This window comes from Pteronotus mesoamericanus, unplaced genomic scaffold (genome assembly GCF_021234165.1).
Source record: "Pteronotus mesoamericanus isolate MK-2021 breed Mesoamerican mustached bat unplaced genomic scaffold, CSHL_Meso_final contig_214, whole genome shotgun sequence".
In the NCBI taxonomy this organism is placed as follows: Eukaryota; Metazoa; Chordata; class Mammalia; order Chiroptera; family Mormoopidae; genus Pteronotus; species Pteronotus mesoamericanus.
In genome coordinates this window covers 62,192-84,479 of record NW_026555089.1, presented here as the reverse complement: position 1 = coordinate 84,479, position 22,288 = coordinate 62,192, and the positions used below count along the sequence as shown (strand labels likewise).

The following is a 22,288-nucleotide window of genomic DNA, read 5'->3' as shown; positions in this document are numbered from 1 at the left end:
CCTCGGCTTGGGGTTTGGAAAACGGGGACCAGTGAAGGGGACAGGGAGTTGAGTGAGGCCCAAGGGCCCCCACACGGGGAGAGGCCGGCCAGGCGCTGCGTGGAGGTGCCACTGCAGGTGGGGCTGCCCGCCAGGGCCTGTCCCAGTGGGACTCCAGTGCCACTCGGACCAGGAGCCAGGGCTGGACACCAGCCCGCACCTGGCATTGATGGCCCCGTGGAGGCTGCGAGTGAAGGGCCCGAGCGTGCGAGTGCGCCCAGGGGCACGCGGGGGTGTGCGTGGGCGCTGGCCGACGGGGACAGCTCTGCCGGATGCAACTGTCCTTGCTTCCGGTCATTTGCGGCTGGTGTGAGGCGGTTCTGTGTACTGTGTCCCAAGACAGCCCCTTCCGCATGAGTGCCGGGTTAGGACCCCGGGGGGAGGGGGGTTGGGGAGCCAGCCCAAGGCAGGAGAGGGCCACAGGAACGCAGGCTGGAGAGTGGGGACAGGTGGTCCTGGAGCCTCTGCACTGCACCCCCCGCCCCCTGGACTCACGCAGCAGGGGTTCTGCAGCTGCCAGAGGCTCATGGCCCCACCGGCCCGGGCAGCAGCCGGCCTGAGCCTGTGGGTGTCCAGGCAGTGCGGTCCAGGCGCTAGCCCCGTGCTCGTGGGGGTCCTGTGACCACAGGGATTGGCTGCACCTGGTCCCCCGGGGCAGGTCAGAGCAAGTACAGACTCTGGTGGGGGCTGCCACCCACGCACTTTATTAAGACGCACTGGGAGCCCGCCCTGCCCCACGCGGGATGCGGGCGGTGGGGCTCCGCCCACCCAAGCACCAGGGGCAGCCGAGGGCCCCTCCCCCACCTGTGGGTGGCCCCAGCCCCTTGCCCTGTGCAGGGTCCCGGGAAAACACTGCTCGGGAAGCACATGGGTGTGGAAAGTAAAATGCACCAGAAGCACCGCAGCCTCCGGCCCCCGAGGGTGGCCAGCGCCCCGCCGCGCCCTCCAGGGGGGCTCCTCCGAGGCCTGGCCGGGGTCCGGGGGGCTCTGCCGCCTGGCCTGCCCTCCCCCACGCCCAGGCTGGTGCGGGCCTCGGTGGGACCGGCCATCTCGGGGCGGGCAGCGTCCTTTGGCAGTGAGGCACGGGGGCGGGCCACCTACGCGTAGGTGTCAGCCTTCACCACCTGGCAGTACATGGTCATGGCGAAGGTCAGGCCCAGGATCTGTGGGGACACAAGGAGCTGGGCAGATGAGCCACGCGGCCCGGTCCGCGGCCGCTGCCCCCCCCACTGGGGCCCGTCGCGGCCACACCCCTGAGCCTGGGACAGGGCCTGTCCGCCTCGAGCGTGGGCAGCACACGGTCGCTGGGCTCTGCCCCAGGCCCCCAGCGGCTCGGCCACCCAGGCTCTGCTGGTGGCATCTCCACGGCCCGTCAGCTCCAGGCTGGGTCTTGAGCCACATGTCCCCTCCCACCTGCCTGGGGGGCCCAGCACCCTCCCCTTCGTCCTTCCGTCCCACACCGCTGCGTGTCCATCCGACCTGTCTGAACCCCAGGGACACTCGCGGCCTGATGACCACGTTCACGGACATGGCCTGACCCCCAGCTCCCCAGGTGCTGGGTTCAGGGCCCCCAGGCTAGGAAGCTGGGGCCACCAGCTGGGCCTGGCGGGCAGGGCCCGGGCCACCCGCCACTCCCTTTGGGTGGTCCCGTGACGACCACCTGCCACTGGGGCTGCAGGGACAGGCTGGCCCGTGCGCAGCATCCACGGCAGAGCCGTCCAGGCTGCACCCCCGCCCACTGGGCAAGGAGACTCTCCACGCGGAGCCCACGTGTCCCCGAGGTGTCAAAGGTCACCCGCTCCATGGAGGTGTCCCTGAGCCCCCCCACGAGACCCCCTCAGCCTTGGGACGTGGGCTCCACAGGGGCAGGGCAACGACCGATTTGTTCCCAGGAGCCCGGGGGCCCGTGCAGGTGCCGGGGGACCGGGTGGGGGCCCTGGGCAGGCCCCACCTTCCGTACCTGCACCAGCGCCGTGCACAGCCCGAAGACACCCACGGCCAGCAAGTTCTCCTGGAGCCACATCTTCACCGTCTCATAGCACGGCTGGAGGGAGAGCGGGCGTCACCGGGGCCGGTGTCCACCCGGCCGGGAGGCTGGCCCTCCTCCCCCAGGTCCCGGGGCCCACGCAGCGGGCGGCGGCGCTCACCGCCTTCCACCAGGTGCCGGGCGCGTGCAGCCCGCAGCCCTCGCTGAACTCCAGGCAGCAGGAGTCGGGCACGCGTGTGGCGTTGTAGACCTCGAACCAGTCCGTGTAGTTGGAGACGCCGCAGCAGCGGAACTGCAGGAGGCGCGGGAGGCGGGACGTGCTGAGGGGCGCCGCCTGCCGCCACCAGTCCAGCCCCCCAGCCCCCCACCCTGCGGGGCCACGCCCCGCCCCCACTCACATCAGTCTGGATGATGCTCCAGGCGTTGGTGAGGCCCACGTTGCCCGGGGTGCCGTACAGGTGCAGGCCCTTCTTCAGGTCCAGCTGTGCATACCTGTCGATCTGCAGGTGAGGCGGGGTCAGCAGGGACCCCCCCCGGCCGGCCAGGCTCCCTCGCCCAGACCCCTCCTGCCTGCCCTCCGTGCCCCCCTGCCTTTGCCCCCGTGGTCTCCCTGGGCCCCGTGGCACTGAGCCCTGGGCCAGTCGGACACGGCAGCCGGGACGCAGCCCGACGCGCAGACACGGGCCCGGCTCCCTGACCGAGAGCTGTGCGGACACGCACACGGCTCCCTGCTGCCCACTGAGGGGTCTCGTAGCTCCAGCACCCCAGGGCAAGCCGCGGACCAGCGCCCGGGTGCCCGAGCCCGTCCTCTGCTGAAGGGCCAGGGCCCCTGGGAGGAGTGGTGGTTCCCGGGAACACCCTGGGGGTGGGGGGGCCTGGGGTGTGTGGTGGCGCCAGAAGAGAAAGGACACGTTCCCTACAACGTGCGGGGGTGGGGCCCGGCCGGGGGTGGGGCCCGGCCGGCGATGCTCTGCGGGCTCGGAGGAGGACGGGGGAGCCAGACAGCAGAGTCCCGGGCTGGGCCCGAGGAGCCAGCCCCCTGTGACTCTGGTGGTGTAAACACGCAATGAAACAAGCGACTGGGGGGCGGGTGTCTGGCCCCGCCGACGGGGGCATGCGAGGGCAGCAGGAGCTCGGGCGGGGGCGGGGGGCAGGCGCACAGCGCCCCTCCCCGGCCCCGGTGCAGGAGGGCCCGGCGCCCCCTGCAGGCCTGCCCCCGCGGGCTGCACTCCAATCCACACCCCAGGCCCCGACCCCTGGATGCAACGCAGGGGCCGCGGCCACCCGCTCGGAGCGCCTGCCCGGAGACCAGCCGGGCCCTGCCGCGGCCAGTGGGCCGCGGTGGCTGCACCTTGTCGCTGTAGGCGAAGAAGAGGGTCGCGGCAGTGGCCTCCAGCAGGAACACCAGCAGCAGCAGCACGAAGAACTGCAGGGACACGGGAGGGGCAGGGGCCTCAGCAACGTGCCCCCCACTGCCCCAGCCCCCCAGGCCCCAGGGCCTCCCACCTTCGACGGGCTGGGCCACAAAGCCCTAACGTGCTGCCACCAACCCCGCCAGGCCCCCCACGCGTTCCCCCCCCCATCTTCACGCGTTCCCTCATCTGGCCTTGACCTCGCGGCTCAGGCCCCAGGGCTGTGCGTGCACAGGTGTGCCTGGGTCTGCGGGGGCCGACGGGCAGAGTGCTGGCCCAGGACGCCTGGGGACAGGGGTGGCGGGAACCCCCCACGCCCCGCCACACCCTTCAGGGAAGCCTGGGGTGGCTGGTGCCGGCTCAGGCAGGACCACGCTGCAGGGGTCCCCAGGGGAGCACACCCAGACCCCGGGCAGCGCGCAGCTGAGGCAGCAGCAGCCCGGACCCGCCCAGCCTTTCCTCCGGGGCCACTGCCCAAGGAGGGTGGGCAGCCGGGGATGTGCCCAGGGCCAACAACGGGGAGGCAGGCCCCCAAAATGCTTTCCCCGCAGCCTGGGCCAGGACTCGGGGCCCACCCAGGGGAAAGCCTGGGGCCGGGCCCCATACGCACGGCAGCTTCCACCTCGATCTGCAGGGTCTCCCCCCAGCAGGGCTGAGGCGAACCCAGCTGCACCGCCACCCACACGCTGCTCCAAGGGCCCGAGCCCCAAGCCCTGAAGGGAGCCTCTGGAGCACGTGCGACACCCGGGGGAAGCTGCACAGATGGGGGACGCGTCCTCCGAACCCCTGGGGCCCCCCAACGAGGGCACCCTGTGCGGAGGGCCTGTGTGAGGCAGGGGGTGCAGGGCTGGGCCGCCGCCGCCGCGTGTTACCAGCAGGGTCCGGGGGCCTGCCCCTCCCGACCCGTCTGCGGCTGGTGTTCCCGGGGCGACAGGCACATCTCCCCCCTGAGCCCGCCTCCAGGGCCCGGGTCGGGCCAGGTGTCTCATCAAAGGGTCCCGGGCCCGAGGCCCAGGAGCTGGTGTCGGGGGTCCTGAGAGGGGCAGTCGCGGGGAAGACGGGCCCGGACAGGCTGCGCACGCCCCGCCTGGGCGCACGTCCTCCACGGGTCTGCCCGTGGCGGTCCCCGTCCTGTCGAGGGCAGCCCCCAAGCTCCGGCAGCATCTCCGCGCGCGGCCCCGGCCCCCGTGCCCGCAGCCCCACTCACGGTGAGCAGCAAGCACTTGTTCTCCTTGATGGCCCCGATGCAGCCCACGAAGCCGATGGCCATGACGAAGGTGCCGGTGACGATGAGCAGGTTGGCGGCCGACAGCGACGGGAAGGAGGAGGACAGGGTGGCGAAGTTCCCCTGCGTGGCGGCCAGCCAGATGCCGACTCCCAGGATGCCGCAGCCGCCCAGCTGGGACCGCGGGACGCGGGGGGTGGGGGGGGCGGCAGTGAGGCCACAGCCCGGGCGCCCACCCCGTCTGGTCCCGACACCCCCGAGCCACAGCCACAGTGGCCCCACAGCAGGGCCTCATGCCCGCGGCTTGGCTATGCTGTGGTTGGCAGGGCGGGGTGGTCCGTGGACACTATCGTATTGAGGCAGCCTGGGCCGGGGGCCCCAGGACTCCCCCTGAATGCCGCCCACCGAGAGGCGTCCCCCGCCACCTCCAGACCATGGCCTGCGCCTGCCCATCTCCCTGGCGGCCCAGAGAAACCCCCCTTCGAGGCTCCACAGCGGCCCAGACACGTGCTCGTCCTGAAGTCTGGCTTCCCAGCGGGCGGCCCCACGTGGCCGCCATCTCCTGGGTCCCTCTGGGCATCCCCAGCTGCCCCCTGATAAGCGCAAGCCCCAGAGCACCGCCCGGGCCCCTGAGGACTGGCAGGCGGGGAGCAGGGTGCCCACTCCTGGGCCTTGCTGCCCCCGCCCCCCCCCCCGCCCACTGGAGCTCTTATCGAGTTTCATAATTGCTCATTGTCACAAAAATTGAAGTCGGAGGAAGAAGGGGAGAAGGCAAGGCGGTGACGCACCCAGAGAGGGCCCTAGGCCTTGCTTGGTGCCGGGGATGCCCTGCGAGGGGGCTGCGTCTCCGCCTTCAGACACGGGGCCCCGGGCTCTGGGCTGGCTCCACCTGGAGGCCCCGCTGCCGGCTGCCGGCTGCGGGCGGGTAGGCAGCCCCGGGGGCCCGCCCACTCTAGGCTCCTGGCCCTCTGGCCTTGGCCCACCGGGCAGTCCCGGCCACCACAGCCACCCCTCGGAGTGCCCACCCTGCACACCCACAACAGGCCGCCACCAAACCCCACAGGACACAGCACTCCCCAGGGCCCCCACAAGCCCCGCATCCTCCCATAAGCCCCCAAGCCTCAACAGCGAGACTCACCGCCTGAGGCCGGGGGACGACGGCCCGGGCAGCCAGCCCTGAGGAGGCGGCCACCCCTACCCCGTGCCCCAGGCTTGGCGCCTCAGCCCTGACAGGGACCCCCCACTCAGGCAGGCCCTGCAGCCCTGAGCCCCTGCCCAAGGAGGGCCCTCTCCAGCAGCAGCAGCAGCAGCAGCGGGGACGGGCAGTGCAGCCGCGCCCCGGGCTCACTGGGGAGCGCGCGGTGCGTTAAGCCGCCGGCTGGCAGGAGACCACCACTGCAGAGGGGCGGGAGGCAGCTCGGACAGGCCACCCACGGCGGCTGGGGGCCTGCGGCCTCGCCCAGGCTGAGCGGAAGGAGAGCCCCCAGTGGAGTCCCCACGTGCCAATGGGGTCAGTCAGCCCAGGGGAACCACACCCTCCCCGCAAAACAAGGGCTGTCTAAGAATTACAGACACCTTTTCCGATGCTGCCAGCTCAAGGCGGGGCCAGGCGGCCACCCGGTGCCGGGCACCCTCAGTCGGGGCTCCTCTGTCCCTGGTCCGGGGCCACGGGGCCTGGTGAGGCCCCTCCCCGGACCGGGCAGGGACCGCGGCAGGGGGCGGGGGTGCCCAGGCCCTGTGCTTCTGGACACCAGGTTGGGGGAACCCTGGTGCGGGGGCCTGCGGGGATCCCGGGGGAGCCGCCCTGTGAGACAAGGCCTCGGCCTGTGGCCCAGATCAGACCCTGCGAGGCCTGGCGCAGCGTCCAGCGCCGAGACTGGGGGCGGGGGCGGGGGCGGCTGCCCAGGCGGGAGATCCAGGGCACTCGGGTGGGACGCATCACCTGCTGTCTGTGCCCCACACTCGGCAGCGGTTCCTGACCCGGCCACGCGCCCCGGCCACGCACACACCGCTCCCCTGGGCCGTCCTTCCCCAGGGTCCGGTGTGGGCACAGACCCGGGGCCCGGGGTGTGCTGGCTGCAGCAGGACCCCAGCCGCGAGGCGGGGCCGGGCACAGCGCTGACCGCAGCAAGGCCCCGGAGCGCGGGCCATGGGGCCTCTGGGCACCCCGCGCCTGCCTTCGTCACTGTTGACGTCACGGGGCACAGGGGAGGCAGGGACGGCACTGGCTCGCTGAAGTCTCCCACCCGCCGCCCCGGCTGTGCCCCCGCCGGTCCCCCGTGCCCGTCAGGACACCCGGCACCCCCTCCCACAGCATCTGGGTCTTGCGGGACGTCCACACACCCCAGCGGACGCCTGCAGCGGGGCCACCCACGGGGGGCACTGTGTGCAGACACCACGGCGCAGACCCGCGCTGGGACGCAGAGGGCGGCCGCCACCCTGGAGGAAACTGGAGGTCAGGCCGACTCTGGCCAAGGGACACCATGGCCCACTGGGTCCGGCTGACCCCAGACCCCTTTCCAGGTTCACAGCTGTGGGCGTCAGAGGGTCACAGTTCGGGGCTGAGCCCCATGGCCGAGCCACGATGGGTGGGGCTGCAGTTGGAGCAGGTTCCCAAGCAGAGGGCTGGTGCCGGGGCTTTTAAAACCCAGCCAGGCCCCGGCCAGTGGGGCTCAGTGGATTGAGGGCCGGCCTGCAAACCAAGGGGTCACCAGCTTCATTCCCAGTCAGGGCACAGGCCTGGGGCGCAGGCCAGGTCCCCAGCAGGGGCGCGTGAGCAGCAACCCCCCCTGGATGTTTCTCTCCCTCCCTTCCCCTGTCTGAAAATAAATAAAATCTTTTAAAAAGTAAAGCCCAAACTGCCTGCACTCTGCCTCCAAAGGCGCAGGGCAGCCCTTGTCGGCAGGAGAAACGAGACCACACTGCCCAGCGGGGACGTGTGCACCGGTGCCTGGGGGACGCGACCGGGCGGCGCGGCTCCGAGTGCGCAGGACAGGCCCCACGGCCGCCCCCGGGGACGCGTGCTTCCCTCGTCAGCGCTCCACAGGAGGCGCTCGCCAAGCCCCGCCCCCGCCCGAGACGGCAGGAGAGACGCCCGCGGGCCGTCACCCAGACCCAGAGGGCGGCCGTCACCCAGCGCGACACAGACACGCCGCCCCGCTGTCCTGGATGCCCCGTGATCGCACGCTGCCCCGCACAGCAACGCACACGCCCCGCGCGTCGACGGCAGGCTGCCTGCGGCGGCGTCCCCGCAGGCCCCCGCACTCCGCCCGCTTGCACCGGACGGGCACCGGACGCGCACTAACAGGACACGCACGTGCCCAACACCATTACCTGTGATTTTGGAATGTGTCTGCGTGTGCAGCTTCTAAAACATTTTGGCAGGAAAATTACAGCGTCCGAGTGCGGGAGAAAACCGGCCCCGTTACACGCAGACACACAGGCTCCAGTGCCGGGCGCCCGGGGCCGAGGTCCCCCCAGGGTGGGGAGCTCCGGGCCCGCCCAGGCCCAGCGGGCCACACAGCGCAGCTGGGGACCCAGGACCCCACACCCGCCCAGCCAGGCAGAAGCCAGGTGGGCCCTGGCACAGGCCCCGGCCCCTCACAGCCCGGGAGAGGAGGGTCCACCCGCAGGGACCCCGCCCCAGCCCTGCCGTCCACTGGGGCCTCCCCCTCCCCCAGCCCCGGCCGCAGGCCCTGCCTTGGCTTTCCTTGTCCTCGCACTTTTCAGGCTGGCCTGGGGCATGGTCGCTGATGACGTCACCTCCGTCCCACAGCGTGGCCGGTGCCAGCGGGCCCTCTGCCGCTGCCCCTCCAGCCACACGGCTCCGCGCGGCAGATGGCCGGGCGGCTGGCCATGTCCTTGGAATGGGGTGGAGGGCCGGGCGCCTGCGGGGGCCCAGCCTGCGCCCAGAAGCCCCTCGCCGGTCTGCTGGCACAGCCGCGGGGTGGGGGCTGGGCACGGAGGAGGGCTCCATCTACCCGCAGTTCGGGAACACGCTTCCCTGCTGTGCCGAAATCTGGTCTGCGGCGCCCAAGCTGGGGCGGGGGGCCGAGTCAGGGCCCGGGGCTGCCTTCGGACCAACGGCAACGTCCCCCACCCTGGCCATACCTTGTTACCTGGGGCAGCTCCCCGCCATCCGCTTAAAACTTACGCTATTAATTTTCTTCAACGCCAGGAGCCCCCTGTGCTCGTTGGTCCTCTCTCTCACCCCTGACCTGGGAGCCCCGAGGTACCCCCAGGACTCAGCCCTGGCCCGTCTGAGAGACGGCCCCACTGACCGAGGGCCCGAGGCCAGCATCCAAGGAGGGGTGGGGTGCAAGGGGCCTGCCGGGTGGAGACGAGGACCCGGGCAGGGCTGCCTGGGGTGGAGAGGGAGGGGAGGCAGCCGGACCCGGCCCCAAAGGGCAGCACCTCGCCCCCTCAGTCCTCAGGACGGCCACAGAGGACGGGCCGAGCCCAGGGTGGTCCCGCAGGCCAGAGGCGGGACCGCGGCCAAGGCCTGACCCCTCACAACCTCCTGACCTCTGAGGTCGCCTTAGCAGCCTAGGTCACGTGGCTCTGCCCCAAACAGAGTCCCCACCTGGCCCGCAGCCCACCCCCCACCCCCAATTCATGTCTAGAAGGTCCGATCCCCACAGGGGTCTGGCAGGCCGCCTTCCCTCCCCGACCCCCCCAGGCAGGATGGACTCCAGGGGCCCTCAGAGCCCCCGCAGAGCCCTTCTCAGTCACGGGCGGCCGCGGGCCTGACACGGCCACCAGGACGCACGGGAGCTGCCGCCACCGCCACCAGAGGCAGAGCCAGAGCCACAGCCAGGCAGGCAGGGCCCCCCGACAGACGGCCACGGCCCCAGCCCGTCGGGCAGCTGCTCCGGCCTCGCTTGTACTCAGAAAACTGTCCCTGCTGTGCCCGCCTGGGGACAGGGGCTCTGCCTGGGGAGGGAGCAGGGGGTGCGGCCACCACAGAGCGTGCCCGCATCCCCCGCCCCAGAGTCCCCGTCTGTCTGCCAGCCAGCGGCGGGCCCCCAGGACCGGAGCTCCCGCAGGACGGCTGCCCTGTGGCATCCTGACCTGACCTGACCGGGACAGCCGAGCACCCCCCACAGGGACACACCAGCGACTGCTGCCAGGCACCCTCCCGACCCGGTCCCACCAACTGCCACTCGGGGCCACCAGACAGCAGGACCCACTGCCCCGCCCTACGCGCTCAAGGGAGGAAGCCCAAGCCCGGGCACAGGGCCACCCCCAGCGTTCCCAGGAAGTTGGGGCCACAGCCGCCACAGGGTCTGAGGTCTGACGGCTCCCTGGCCCTGCCCTGTGACCTCCATTTCCCCAACTGCAGGGGAGTCGGGGCAGGTCACGGCCCCAGCTCTGCAGAGCCTTGTCACGCGTGGGTCCCCTCCCCTGACAGTCCAGGAAAACCCAGGGCCCCATGGGGCACAGGTGGGGAAACTGAGACCTCAAGGAGGGCAGGACTTGCCCCGGGTGCATCAGCGGGCAAGGGCCGGCAGGGCCCTGACCGCATGTGGGGACAGAGGCAGAGCGGGGGGCTGCAGGGCCGGCCGCTGGAACGGCCACACGGGGGAGAAGACAGGGCAGAGGAAGGGCACCCCTCGCCTTGCTGAGCTCAGCCGCACCTCCACCCAGGTCCCCCTGCAGACCCCCCAGACGTCCCAGGCTGCCCTGACAGCAGCGACCGCCCCCAGGGCGGCCCTGAGCACCCTGCCCGAGCCCGGCCTCCACCTCCACTAAGGAAGAGCATGACCGGCGGCCGCCGGCCTCAGCGGCTCCCCAGGGCTGCATGGCCCCCCCACCACAGCGGGGCCTCACCCCCACAGCAGGGCCCCCAGAAACAACCCTGGCCCCGTCTCGGGGGCCCTGGCCCTAAGCCACCACCACCCGTGCACCCTCAGAGGAGGCCCACCGTGCCCCCGCCCCGGGAGAGCCGTTTGCTGTGGGAGGGCAGGTGGGGGCCCGCGGCCCCTCGCCCGCCCCTCGGGGCCTCGCCTCCGGGCTCCCGGCCCCAGGCCCCACTCCACGTGCTGGTGACAACTGGCAGGCCTGTTTCCTCCCCTGACAGGAGTGGGCACGTTGACCCCAGGTCAGGAGGGTGACCAAGCTCTCCTGCCCCCTTGCACTGCTGGAGGGCCCTTCTCCGCGGCGGGTGCAGGGAGGGGCGGGTCCGCCCACCTCCGGGGCCTGACCACTCCCCACGTCCACTGCCTTCCTTTTCAGCACACACCCTGCGCCACCCACCACACGACACCTACGGCTGCCGGCGCTGGGCACCCTGGCCTCCCCTGCCCCGCGTCCTGTGCCTGCTCAGGGCCCCGGCGGCACCCACCCCCCTGCCGGCGCCTGGCTTCCAGGGTGCCCCTGCACTCTGGGCCTGGGCCTCCCCATCCCAGAAGCCCCTTGCAGAGAACAAACTCGGGGTGACCCTCTCTGGGTCACACTCCCACACTTGCCCCAGGCTAGCTGCCCCTCCCAGTGACCCCTGATGCCCCCACCAAAATGAGGTGGGGGGAGCCAGGGCCCAAGAGGAAGGGGTGTGCGGAAAGGTGGGCCTGGGTTTCTAGGCTTCTGGTCTTAACTGGACTGCTTGCCCACGAACACCGAACGCAGCCTCTTCCTGGAGGCCACACCCCCCACTCCCAGGTGTGGCAGGAGGCCTGGCTCAGGGAGAAGGGGGAACAGGGAGCCGCTGGCGTCCTCTCTCCAAACAGCCGTCCAGCCCAGCCAGTGCAGCCCTAGGCCTGGCTGAGCTTGCTCCAGCCAGGCCAGGGGCGACACTTGCCTCGGCCACAGCCCAGGGCGGGTTGGGCAGCAGCTTTGTCCCCCGCCTTGGGGGCAGGAGCCACCCTGGGGCACCAGCACTGCTGGCACTGGGCTCAGGCACCTCCCGTTGGAGCAAAACCAACCCACCCAGCAAAAGTTATGGAAGCCCCCTCAACACACACTGCATTGGGGCGGGGGGGGCGGCAGGCGCCCGGGCACCCACACACACTGGGTGGCCCACCCCGCCCCAAGGTCCTGCTCCGTGTCTGACCCACGGAGCCCTCGGTGGACACTCCCTCCCTCCCTCCCTCCCCACAGCACCTCGAGAGGGTAGGGGCTACCTCACCCCACAGCCCTCAGAGGCCTGCCCCCAGCGCCTGGGGGGCAGCCCGCTGGGTAGGGAGGGTGGTAAAGACGGAGCCTGGGGCTACAGGGAGGAAGGGGAGGGGACAGAGCAGGGGCGCAAGCACACAGACCAGGACGCGGACCCCTGGCAGGTGCGGCTCAGCGCTCCGGGCAGCCCCACAGGGCCCGCCGGGGTGGGACCCATCCCGTCTCAGGAGCGGAGAGGACGCGGGGCGGTCGCCCAGGCGGAGAGGCGCGGCCGGACTCTCCCCGCTTCCCCTGCCGGAACCGCCCCCCATTGGCAGGTCCAGCCAGCACAGCAGTGACCCCGAGGACCACCCCCTGGCCCGCCATCTGCGACCCGTGTGTCCCGCCCCGCTTCTGGCCGGGCCCCCATGATCGCCGGCGATGCGGTCCCGGCAGCCGGGCGGCCGCCACTCACCCAGAAGAGCAGGTTGAAGGCGAACATGAGGTACTTGACGCCCTGGAGGCAGCCGCGCGCCATGCCGCAACGCTTCAGCTCTAGGAGGAAGATGAAGGACAGGTCCAGGTAGAAGACCACGTACTTGGTGCCCTTGGGCGACGTGTAGCGCGCCTGGGCCGCTTTGGGGCCGGGGTTGGCGTGCAGACCGAAGAAGGGGCCGCCGGCATCCCCGCCGTCCCCGCGCCCGTACAGGCTGCTGTAGCGCCGGAAGGGGCCGCCGCGCGCGAAGCCCGGCTCCTTGCCCTGCGGCGACGGGCTGCGCCGGTACGTGGACTCGTCCGTGCTGGAGCGGCGCATCGCGCTGGGGCCGCCGCCAGGCTCAGCGCCCTGCGCCCGCCGCCCCTGAGCGCCGCATCCGCTGGCCGCCCAGCTCCACGCGCCCCCTGGCCCCGGCCCCCAGCCGGCAGCCCCCCCGCACCGCTGGGCTCGGCCCCGGCGGCGGGTCCCCGGCACCTGCCCGCCTGCCAGCCGCAGCCCCCGTGTCGACCCCGCAGCCCCGCCCCGTGCCCACCCGCCAATCCGCGCCCGCCCCGCCCCTTGCGGACCCCTCCCCGCCCCGCTGAGCCGCCCGGCAAATCCGACCGCTCCAACGCGCCGGCCAATCCCAGCCCCGGGGCGACGCCCCCGCCCGGCCCCTCACCAGGCGCCGGCGCCCCTCTGGTTCCCCTTTCCCTGCGCGCCTGGGAGGAAGATGTGGAGCACAGGGGGAAGCGTTGGAGGGGGGCTGGGCGCACAGGGTGCAAGGGGCGGGGGCTAGTCCCACGCAGCTCACAGCCCCAGAACAGCGCCCCCGGTCTTCCCCACGGCCCCACTGTGTCGACCCCCAACCGCACCGATATGCAATGAAAGAGTGACCCAGTTGCTTTCGGGTGGCGACTTGGGGTGGCTCCGGCTTTGGTCCTGGGCCCAGGTCTCCGGACCAGAGCAAGGGAGTGAGTGTAGCCCAACACTTCTAGGGGTGCGCCCTGTCCGAGCAGCCTCTCACCGCCACCCTGGGCTTGGCGGGAGGGCTGCGCTGGGACCCCAAACCTCCCTCAGCACACAACTTGGGTGGGGAGGGGCTCCTGTGGAGACAGGGTGCGGGGTCAACCTGGGGTACCCGTCCTGGGGAGACAGTGGTTGGGGAGGCAGAGCTTCAGTTCAAAAGAAAAGCCCCTGAGAGGGGCCGGGTGAGAGAGGGCACGTCGGGAGGGTGCTCTGGGGAGCCCTGGGCCGCGCGGGCAGGCGGGTCACTGTGCCAGGCGGCTCAGGGAAGTTCTCAGACTTAAGGAGCGGGACTGGAGCACACGGGCTCAGGAGTGACGGCTGGGGACCCACAGACAGGCCCAAGGGGAGGCGGGCGGCCGACTGCAGGGCCCAGAGGCCACCGCGGGGCAGCACCCCGCTCCCGCCCGCCAGGCGCACTGAAGCCCCGTGGCCACCGTTTTGAAATTCTTGGTGATCTTTGATCAAAGGGCCCCGACTTTCGTTTTGCACCAGACCAGGCTGGGAGTCAGGCCCCAGAAAGGTCCTCACGCGCCTGCGGACACGGGCCCAGGCCAGGCTCACAGGTGCCAGGACCACTTGCATGCCCCCCGCGTGTGCATGAGTGCCCCTTGCACCAACGACGGGCACACCGGCTGCGCACACGCACCAGGAACAGCCGCGCGGTGCCCGCACAGGCCCACACCCCCCAACGGGGACCGCTGCCCCCTGTATCGGGGCGGACGTCGCGGCCTCCAGGCCCAGGGGAGCTGCGCAGCTGCCAGTATGAGCCCTGGGCGCCCCTTCCTGTCGGGCCTGCAGCCCCTCCCCGACCTCAGGCAGGAGAGGGTGTGCCCTGCACCCTGGGCTTGAGAATGTGGCCGAGGCCCGCCTGGCGGCGTCTGCCCCCAGGGCAGCCCTGCGAGGACTCCCTTAGGGTCCCCGAGAGTCAGTCGGGCAGCACTGCTGAGGGCGGGGGAGGGGGGAGGGGGGACCAGAGAGGAGAGGAGGAGAGCGGGGGAGGGGTGCCCATGGCACTGTGACAATTTGAGAGGTCGGCATGCAGCGGCAGCTGGGGGCTGCCGCAGGGCCATCTGGACTGGACATCGGGGCTCCCCTTGGGACCACCAGCACCGGCCCGCCGGGCCCCCGCGGGCTCGTCCACGGGGGGCCCCTGGAGCAGAGCCAGCCCTCCTGGGGCTCCCCATGGCCCTTCTACCCCATCCCCGCTGGGCCCCAGGAGGACACAACCGTGCAGGCCCCCGGGGCGGGAGGAGAGGCAGGCAGGGGAGACCCCCAGGGCCCTGCGGAGACCGCTGTCCACAGCTCTGCCCAGGCAACCAGGCGCAGCCAGTGACCTCTCGGGGCTGCAGCGAGCCCCAGGGGCCTCTGGCCACCTCCCCTTGGCCCAACCAACTTGGCCAGCCCGCAGGCCCCCGCCAAGGGTGCGCTCAGGCTCCTGGGCATCCCTGCGCACGGCAGCGTGTGGGGGGCGAGCTCCGAGCCCACGCAGGGCCGGGAGGGCTGGGGGAGGCCCGGCAGACCAGGAGACCCCCGCCCATCACAGCAGGCACAGCACCCCACCTCCCAACCCCCCCCCGGCCCCGCCGCAGGAGCCCGCCGCCAGCCCCAGTGACTGAGGGCCCCAGCCAGCCTCGCCCACGTGGCGCCCCTGCAGCCCAGGGCCGCACTAACCCAGGGCGGGCTCCTTGTCTTCATCTTCCTTGAAGGCACTGGGGCCAGAGGTGGGTGGGGAACGCGGGGCTGGCGGGGCCTTGAGGACAAGAGGGAGGTCCCGGCGGCTGGGCTGCGAGGGGCAGTGGGGGCGTCAGCAGGGTCCCCTCCCTGGGCCCAGCACCCAGGACGCCCTCCGTCCCACCCCGCTTAGCCAGCGCCGTCCCTGGGTCCGCTGAAAGTCCTGCCATGCCCGCTCCCAGCTACAAAACCCAACGCCCATCGCGCCAGGTGAACAGGTGTGTCTGAGATGAAGCCAGAAAACCCAGCCCAGCACAATAGGCTCAACTGGAGTGCGGACCAGGTGCACCAGGACTGTGGCCGACGGGGCCTTCCCCAGGAACCCTGTCCCCAAAGCCCAGCGCCTCCCCCGCAGGAGCCCCCTTCCTCCAGCAGGTGGGGCCCCGACCCAGCCCGCTCAGGAGGCAGCCTCTGGCTCGTCGCCTGCGCCAGGCCCAGCAGTACCCAGACGGCAAAGGCCGGGGGCCAGGAGTGGGTGAACCCAGGAAGCAGCCAGATCTGCTCCCCACTGCCCGGCCAGGCTGTGAGGTGCCTGGGCTTTCCGCGGAGAGAAGTGAGGCGGCACAGCGTTCCCGAGGTGGCCCTTGGGCGGGCCCTGGCCAGTGGGCGCTCTGCGGAGGGAAGGCTGCCCCATCCCTGCAGACGACCTGAGGCCCACCCCCCACCTCACTGGGGGGGTATGGACAGCACCTGCCCCAGGGGGAGTGAGGATGGGCCTGGGCCAGGGGCCCCCAGCCCGCCCCCCCCCGGCTGTCCTGATGCCCTGGGAAAAATTGTCTGTGGAGGAGTTTCAGGCCCAGGGTATCAAAGGCAAGTGGTCCTGCCCCTCCCCCATCTCTGACAAGCCCCCCTCCCCAGGGCCACAGAGCCCAGAGCCCACAACGTTTCAGAAGCTAAAAACCATGTGTCCCACCACAGGCCACAGGCTGGGCCCGTGTGCCCCACCCCCAGACCAGGAAGGGGTGGGGGTCACCGCCTGGGCGTCCTTCACGCCCTGCGGCCCTTCTGGGCCCCAGGCATCAGGACCGAGGCCAACGCCACAAGGAGACTGCGCCCCCAGCCCCACCCACGGCAGCCCCGAGCCCTCTGGGAACGACCTCCGGGTCCAGGCCTTCCAGCCCCCACGCCACCTGGGCAGCTCAGACACAGCCCTGCAGGCGGCATGGGGGCAGGCGCAGGACGGGACCAGGGCCACTCCCCTCCCTCAGCCAGGCCCAGCCACCTCCTCCAGGAAGCCTCCCTGCCCCACTCCCCACCCTGGGCTTCCTTTGAGGGCAAGAACCCACAGACCTGTGTCCCCCAAGACAGCACACACGGCAGGCAACAGGGACAGCGCCAAGGGAGAGCCCAGGACAAACACCCGCCTGCCAGCCCGGGCTGGGCTCCGTGAGGGACCCCGGGGCACTGTGAGCCGCACAGAGACTGCGGGCACCTACCTGGGCAGACCAAGGCCCACTCAGAAGAGGACCTGCCCCAACGCCGAAACAGGAGGCCTGGGTGGCAGCCGGGTGATGGACTGCCAGTGGCCCGCCCAGGGCCCCAGCGGTGGCCTGCAGCAGGGCCTGGCCAAGCACACAGCCCAGCAGGGGCCGAGCAGGGTGGGGAGCAGGCCAGGCGGCTCTGAGGCAGCCCTGAGGAGCCAGCAGGGAGGGCCCAGCCAACACAAACAGGCCTGTGGCGTCGCCTTCCCCTGCTCCATCCTGCGCCCACCCAGGCCCTGGCCTGGGGGAGGGGCTCGCAAACGCGGGTGGCACCCCCTCCACACCACAAGCAGGGCCCAGGCAGGGCTGTCTCCCCACGCAAGCCACAGCCCCCGGGGCTGGGAGACACCCACTCCAAGGGAGGGGTCCCCGGAAGAGGCCGCCAAGGGCCTCCTTTCTCCCATTGGGCCCACCCAGGCCATCCCAAGCTCAGGGCTCCCCACGCACCCCATCCCCACTGCTGCCCCCACCCTCAGGTACTCCTCTGCCGGAGGCCACACAGGAGGCAGAGGTGGAGGGGATGCAGCTAGGGCTGGAGGGGAGAGGAGGGCGCCTTCCCACCTACCAAGGCCCTGGGAGCACCCTGACTCAGACGCCCCTTGTATGCTCACCCCACCTCAGCAAACTCCCCTGTGCCACCCGGACTCCTACCGAGCAGGATCCTCAGGGACCCACAGGCCGCTGGGCTGGGCCAGCAGACAGCGACCTTCCCACACGCTGTGGGCCCAGGTGCCCCCACAGGCGGAGGGCCAGTTCGGGAGCGAGCACACCTGCGAACCCCAGCACTCCTCGCTCGCCGGCCCCCAGGGCTGGGTGTGGGCGCAGCAGGCGGCGGATCGGGTTGGCTCAGGGGACCCCACCCCGCTCTGCGCGCCCTGTGCGAGCACACATGTACCCACAACCAATGTGGCCGCGGCCAAGCCTGGGTCCCCAAGTCTGCACAGCCAGCCTGGGGAGGACCCCAGCCCGCGGCTTCGGAGGCCCGGCCGGTGGGCGGGGCCTGTTTCCAGGACAACGATCAGGGCTAGAGTCTCAGCAGCTAAAACTTCTGATTTCCCCTTGTCTCCTTCCTGCCCTCAAGTGACCCCTTCTGGCAGGGAACATGGCTCCTGAGTTCCAAACCACATGTAAGCATAGTTCTCTCTCCTCACGCCCCCGATCTCTGGGAGCAGGACACGGATTCTTGGAAAACCTGCGCCTCGCCCTGCGGCCCTCCCCGGAGGCTGGGCCGCTCCTCTGCTGCCATTGCCCCCTGAGGCTGTAGGCAAGGAGCACGCCCCCCACCCACCAGGGCTCCCTCCTGCCCCCGGCCACCCAGAAGAGAGCCTGGCTCTCACTTGAGCTTGCTCACCCGCAGCCCGCGCTCCACACACAGGGCCACTCAGGGCCAGGCTGTGGGGGCAGGGCTGACCTCGGAGGCTCCGCGGGGTCCTGCCGTCCAGCCGGGGCGGAGGTGAGCTGGGAGGCCTGGCTGCCCCCCCGTGCCCCTAGCGGCCCCCGCGCCCTTGTGTGTGGTAGCCAGGCACAGGGGCTGGGGCAATGGGGCAGCCACCCTGCTCCCCATGGCCTCTCCTGGGAAATTAGGGAGCCGAGGGGCGGAGCCGGGGATGAGGAGGACGGTGCTGCTGCCCCCAAATCTACGTACAGCGCTCAGAATTCCAGGAACGCCAACTTGGCTCCAGGCCGGGACCAGGACGGGAGGCTCCCTCACTCTTGCAGAGTAAACAGCTGGTGGGGGCAGGAGCCCTGGTGGGGCAGGCCCTGGGCCCCTCCTCCAGGAAGCCTTCTGCCCCCACCCACTCCCCAAGGTCCACCCAGCGAACATCCCGGCCGCTCTCCCAGTCTCCCCCCTCACCTCCACAGCCTCCCGCAGCCTCTGGAGCTGAGCCTGGGTCTGACCCCGGGCCACTGTGACTCAAGGCCCCTATCCTGCCCCTCTGGCCAGGAACAGGATGTGCGTCCAGTGGGGGGGGGGGAGTGAGGGGTGTCAGCAAAGGGAAGTGGCTTTGGCTCGTGGCTCTGCACGTGGCAGGGTGGGGGATGGCAAATGCCATTGGAGAAGCGGTCCAGAGCTCAGGCAAAAGCAGAGGCACAAGTTCCAGGCAGGCAGCAGCTCCGGCCAGCTCGATCCTGGGCTCAGGGCACCCTGGGCCTCCCTGCCTCCCAGCTAATGTCTGAGAGGACAATTAGCCAACACCTGGGACCGAACCAGAGCTCCAGATACCCCAGGCCAGCGAGCCTGCCCTCGCCCAGAGCCGTGGTGCCACCAGCAGCACATCCACACCCGACAGCCCGAAGCTCCCCCCTGGCAGGGGGCCTTCCCTGCGCAAAGCCTGCCCCCAGCCCCAGCCCCAACATCACGGGGCTCACACCCCCCCTCCCATTTCCAGACACACAGCCTCCCCTCCCTTTAAATCCTCCGTGTTCCTGCCCCATCACCTCGGGCTCCACCACCTACCCTGACCCTCACCCAAACCGGTCTCCTAGAGCCACCCGGCAGGTACGCGCCCTCCCGGCCTCTGCCGAGGCGCTCTGCCAGGATCTGCCCTGGTCCCCACACACTCAGGGGTGACACCGTGGGCTCCGCGGGGGTGAAAAGGCGCCTCTCGGCGACGCCCTCCCTGGCCACCCTCTCCGCCCCGCTCCCGCCCTCGGATCGCGGGGACCCGGCACAGTCTGGCCTGGGGCAGACGCAGGCCCATTCCGGCCACTCGCCCCCAGCCCCCGCCCCGAGAAGGAGGGACAAGGCGCGGCGGGGCTGGGGGCTGGGGGGGCCACCGGCTGAGCGCGCCCTCCCGCCGTCGGGGCTACAGGTAACTAACTCCCGGGCCGGGGCCGATATCGTGCAGACGAGCGGGCCGGGCGGTTCCCCGAGGGGACCCCAGAACTCAGCCGCAGAGACCCTCGGGCGCCCGCGGGCCGGAGCTCCTGGCGAGTGACTCCCTTCGCGGATGGCTGGGGACGGCGGCGGGAAGACGCGCCCGGGGCCGCCGGTCAACCCCTCTCCGCCCTGCTGCGGGGTCGCCCCGCCACTTGTTGCTGCGGCGCGGCTCGGCGCTAAGCCTCGGGGCTCGAAGTCCACGCCGGTTCGCTCGGGTCCGGACCCGGGTCTGGCCCCAGCTCGGGTGCCGCGCGCGCCGGGGCTCGGGCGGCATTCCCGCAGGCGGATGCCGTACCTGCGCGCGCCGTCGGCCCGCCGCTCAGCTGTCAGTCAAGCGACCACGAGAAACGCGAACCGCTCTGCCGAGCCCTTTAGGCCCCGCAAGGACGCCGTCCGCCGGGACGTACCAACGCTGCGGGCAGGGGCCGCTGCCTGCTCGAGCGCGGCCGCGCGGGCCCCGGGACCCCAGCCACGCTCGTAGGAAGCTCGTCGCAGCGGACAGCGAAGGCTCACCACGCCGGGGGCTGGCCGGCAGGGCCGGGGGCAGCTGGGGGCGGGGGCGGGCACCCCCACGCCCTGGGTGCGCCCGGGGCGGGGCGGGGCCTGAACCGGAGTGTGGCCTGGGCCGGAGCGCAGCCGCGGAACAGCTATCGCCATGATCATCCCCGTCCGCTGCTTCACGTGCGGCAAGATCGTCGGCAACAAGTGGGAGGCCTACCTGGGGCTGCTGCAGGCCGAGTACACCGAGGGGTGAGGCACCGGGCTGGACGGGCGAGGGCCTGCTGTGCAGGGGGAAGCGTCCCTGGGCCTTCCTGCGGGGCTGGGGCGGAAGTGGGGGCCGGGGCCGGGGGGGAGTTGCCTCCGCCTACGGAGCAGAGGTTGGGGCCGGGACGGGGGTAGGGGGCCCGGCCCACGGAGCAGAGGTTGGGACCGGGACCGGGACCGGGACCGGGGGTAGAGGCCCGGCCTGCGGAGCGGGGGCTGAGGTCGGAGCACAGACGAGGAGTAGGGGGTGGGTGGATAGAGGTCTGGGTCTGCGGGGGGGGGGGGGGGGGGGGGATCCGATTCCAGTTTACCCTGCGAGGGCTTTCAATCCCAGCGTCTCTTACAGCCCTCCTCTCGGGAGGGCGCTGCCCGCCCCACCCTCGGAAGTTTGGAGAAAGGAGGGAGTTGGGTATCAAGCCAACGGTGTGGGGGGTTTCTAGGTACTCTCTGATCAGGCCCGGGGGCCTCTCCACCGCAGCTGAGCCCTCGGCCTCCTCCCTGCCCACCTGCTTCTCATCTCTTCTCCCTGCTCTTGGGTCCACCCCCGTGACCTGCAAGCCCCCTTGTCTTTTCGGATAGGACAGCTTCTTGACCACAGAGCTGTCAGCAGGAGGCTCCTGCCTTGTCTGTTTCTGCGCTTGGCCCTGTGCTCACAGCCTGACTGTATTTGCACCCCCAGGGCCTGGCGTGTGCCGGCGTACTCCAGGCTGTCAGCGCTGGCGTGGGAGGGAAGGGGAAGCGTGGATGGGCTGAGTGTCTGTGCCAGACCCCAGGAGGCTGCTGGAGTGACAAGAGCAAGAGCCTGGGGGGCTGGTAGGCTGCACAGGACCCCTCTCGGCAGTGCCACAGGCAGGGACCTCCCAGCCTGGCCTCCCCTTCCCCAAGATGCCCTCTCTACATGTTGGGGCCCACAGTGTGAGGATTTTCTGGAGGCCTCGGTGAATGGGCTGGGTCCCAGGGAAATAGGGGGCTCTGACTGGCTTGAGAAATGGGCCAGGAGGCTCTCTGGAGAGACATCCCCCTCCCTGATGTGGGAGCAGAGCTGAGGGGAGATCGACAGCACCCGAGAGGGGTTGAGAAGAACAAATCACACCCTGCTCCCTCCCGCCTGCAGGGATGCCCTGGATGCGCTGGGCTTGAAGCGCTATTGCTGCCGCCGCATGCTGCTGGCCCACGTGGACCTGATCGAGAAACTGCTCAACTATGCGCCCCTGGAGAAGTGACCCTGTGGATTGCGGCTGTGTCTGGGCGGAGCTGGTCTGGTGGGGGTGTGGGTAGCCGGAGGCCACGCCTGCCCCAGCCATGGGGACCAGTGTCCTGCTCTGGAAGGAACTCTCCAGTAAAGGCCTTTGCAGAACGAGAGGAGGTCCTGACACTTGGTCTGGCTTTCTGGGACCCACCGCCACCCGTGTCCCTGTGTTTTGCCTCATGCCTGAGGCTACTGAGCTCTTGCTTTGCTGCCCGGGAGGAGGGAGAGCCATCCCCACAGCAGCTGCTCGGCCAGGGCGTTCCCGTCTGGAGGGGGTGTTCCCACAGCCCCATAGAGACAGGCAGCTGAGAGCACTGGGGCGCTGGCATCGCCCCTCCACGTTCTGGGTGCTCTTCAGGCAGAGCACCGAGGTCCCCGATTTCTCTCTTGGGATTTGAAGAACGAGGTTTTCTGGGCCCTGGATAGAGTATCTGCTGCTCCTCCTGCGTGTCCACATGAGCTCGGAGGCCTCCCCCTGCCCAAGTTGCTGCAGAGCAGAGGGGCAGCGCCTGGCCTCCACCCCCACCCTGAGGCCCCCCGCAGATCGCAGGTGGCTCAGAGGGTCTGCTGGGGGGCAGGGCTGGCCAGGGCCCCGGGCTTAGCGTGTTGTCCTGTGGGCCCCCCGGCAGAGCTGTGACCGTGCAGAGGCCACACAGGCCCGGGGGCCCTCTGCAGCAGGAGGCAGACGCGCAGCTCAGGAAGGCAGCTTCTCCAGCCATGCTGGCCGGGTATCTGAGATGGAGTCTGCCCAGTGGAAAGCCCAAGCTCTGGGGACGGGAGCTAGGCAGCCACCAGGGCAGAGGTCCAGTGGCCAAGCCCTGGCTCCAGTTCACAGCGCACACCCTGCCAGACCCTGGGCCTGACACATGCCCTGCACATGGCCGCACCCAGCGGGTGTGAGGTTCTGCCACTAGGCCTGTGCTCA

At 71.0% G+C, this 22,288-nt stretch overlaps 2 protein-coding genes across 6 annotated transcripts; one reads left to right on the top strand and one right to left on the bottom strand.

The window, feature by feature from the left end:
• Positions 1 to 1,024: 1,024 nt before the first annotated feature.
• On the bottom strand, positions 1,025 to 19,721 carry TSPAN4 (tetraspanin 4). 5 transcript variants are annotated; one of them, XM_054570497.1, is made up of 8 exons: positions 19,645 to 19,721; positions 12,228 to 12,307; positions 4,646 to 4,837; positions 3,378 to 3,452; positions 2,425 to 2,526; positions 2,187 to 2,318; positions 2,000 to 2,083; positions 1,025 to 1,202 (listed from the first exon to the last, which is right to left on the bottom strand). In XM_054570497.1, the coding sequence occupies exons 2-8, from the start codon at positions 12,288 to 12,290 to the stop codon at positions 1,137 to 1,139; spliced, it is 714 nt and encodes a 237-aa protein (XP_054426472.1). In that variant the 5' UTR covers positions 12,291 to 12,307; positions 19,645 to 19,721; the 3' UTR covers positions 1,025 to 1,136. The 5 variants fall into 5 exon arrangements, with proteins under 5 accessions (XP_054426472.1, XP_054426476.1, XP_054426471.1 ...); XM_054570501.1 differs by lacking the exon at positions 19,645 to 19,721 and adding an exon at positions 18,324 to 18,420; XM_054570496.1 differs by lacking the exon at positions 19,645 to 19,721 and adding an exon at positions 18,114 to 18,162.
• A 232-nt stretch (positions 19,722 to 19,953) lies between these two features.
• Positions 19,954 to 21,499, top strand: LOC129068327 (DNA-directed RNA polymerases I, II, and III subunit RPABC5). Its single transcript, XM_054570495.1, has 2 exons — positions 19,954 to 20,099; positions 21,229 to 21,499. Exons 1-2 carry the CDS (start codon positions 20,005 to 20,007, stop codon positions 21,335 to 21,337), a joined length of 204 nt encoding a protein of 67 aa, XP_054426470.1. The 5' UTR covers positions 19,954 to 20,004; the 3' UTR covers positions 21,338 to 21,499.
• Positions 21,500 to 22,288: the final 789 nt, after the last annotated feature.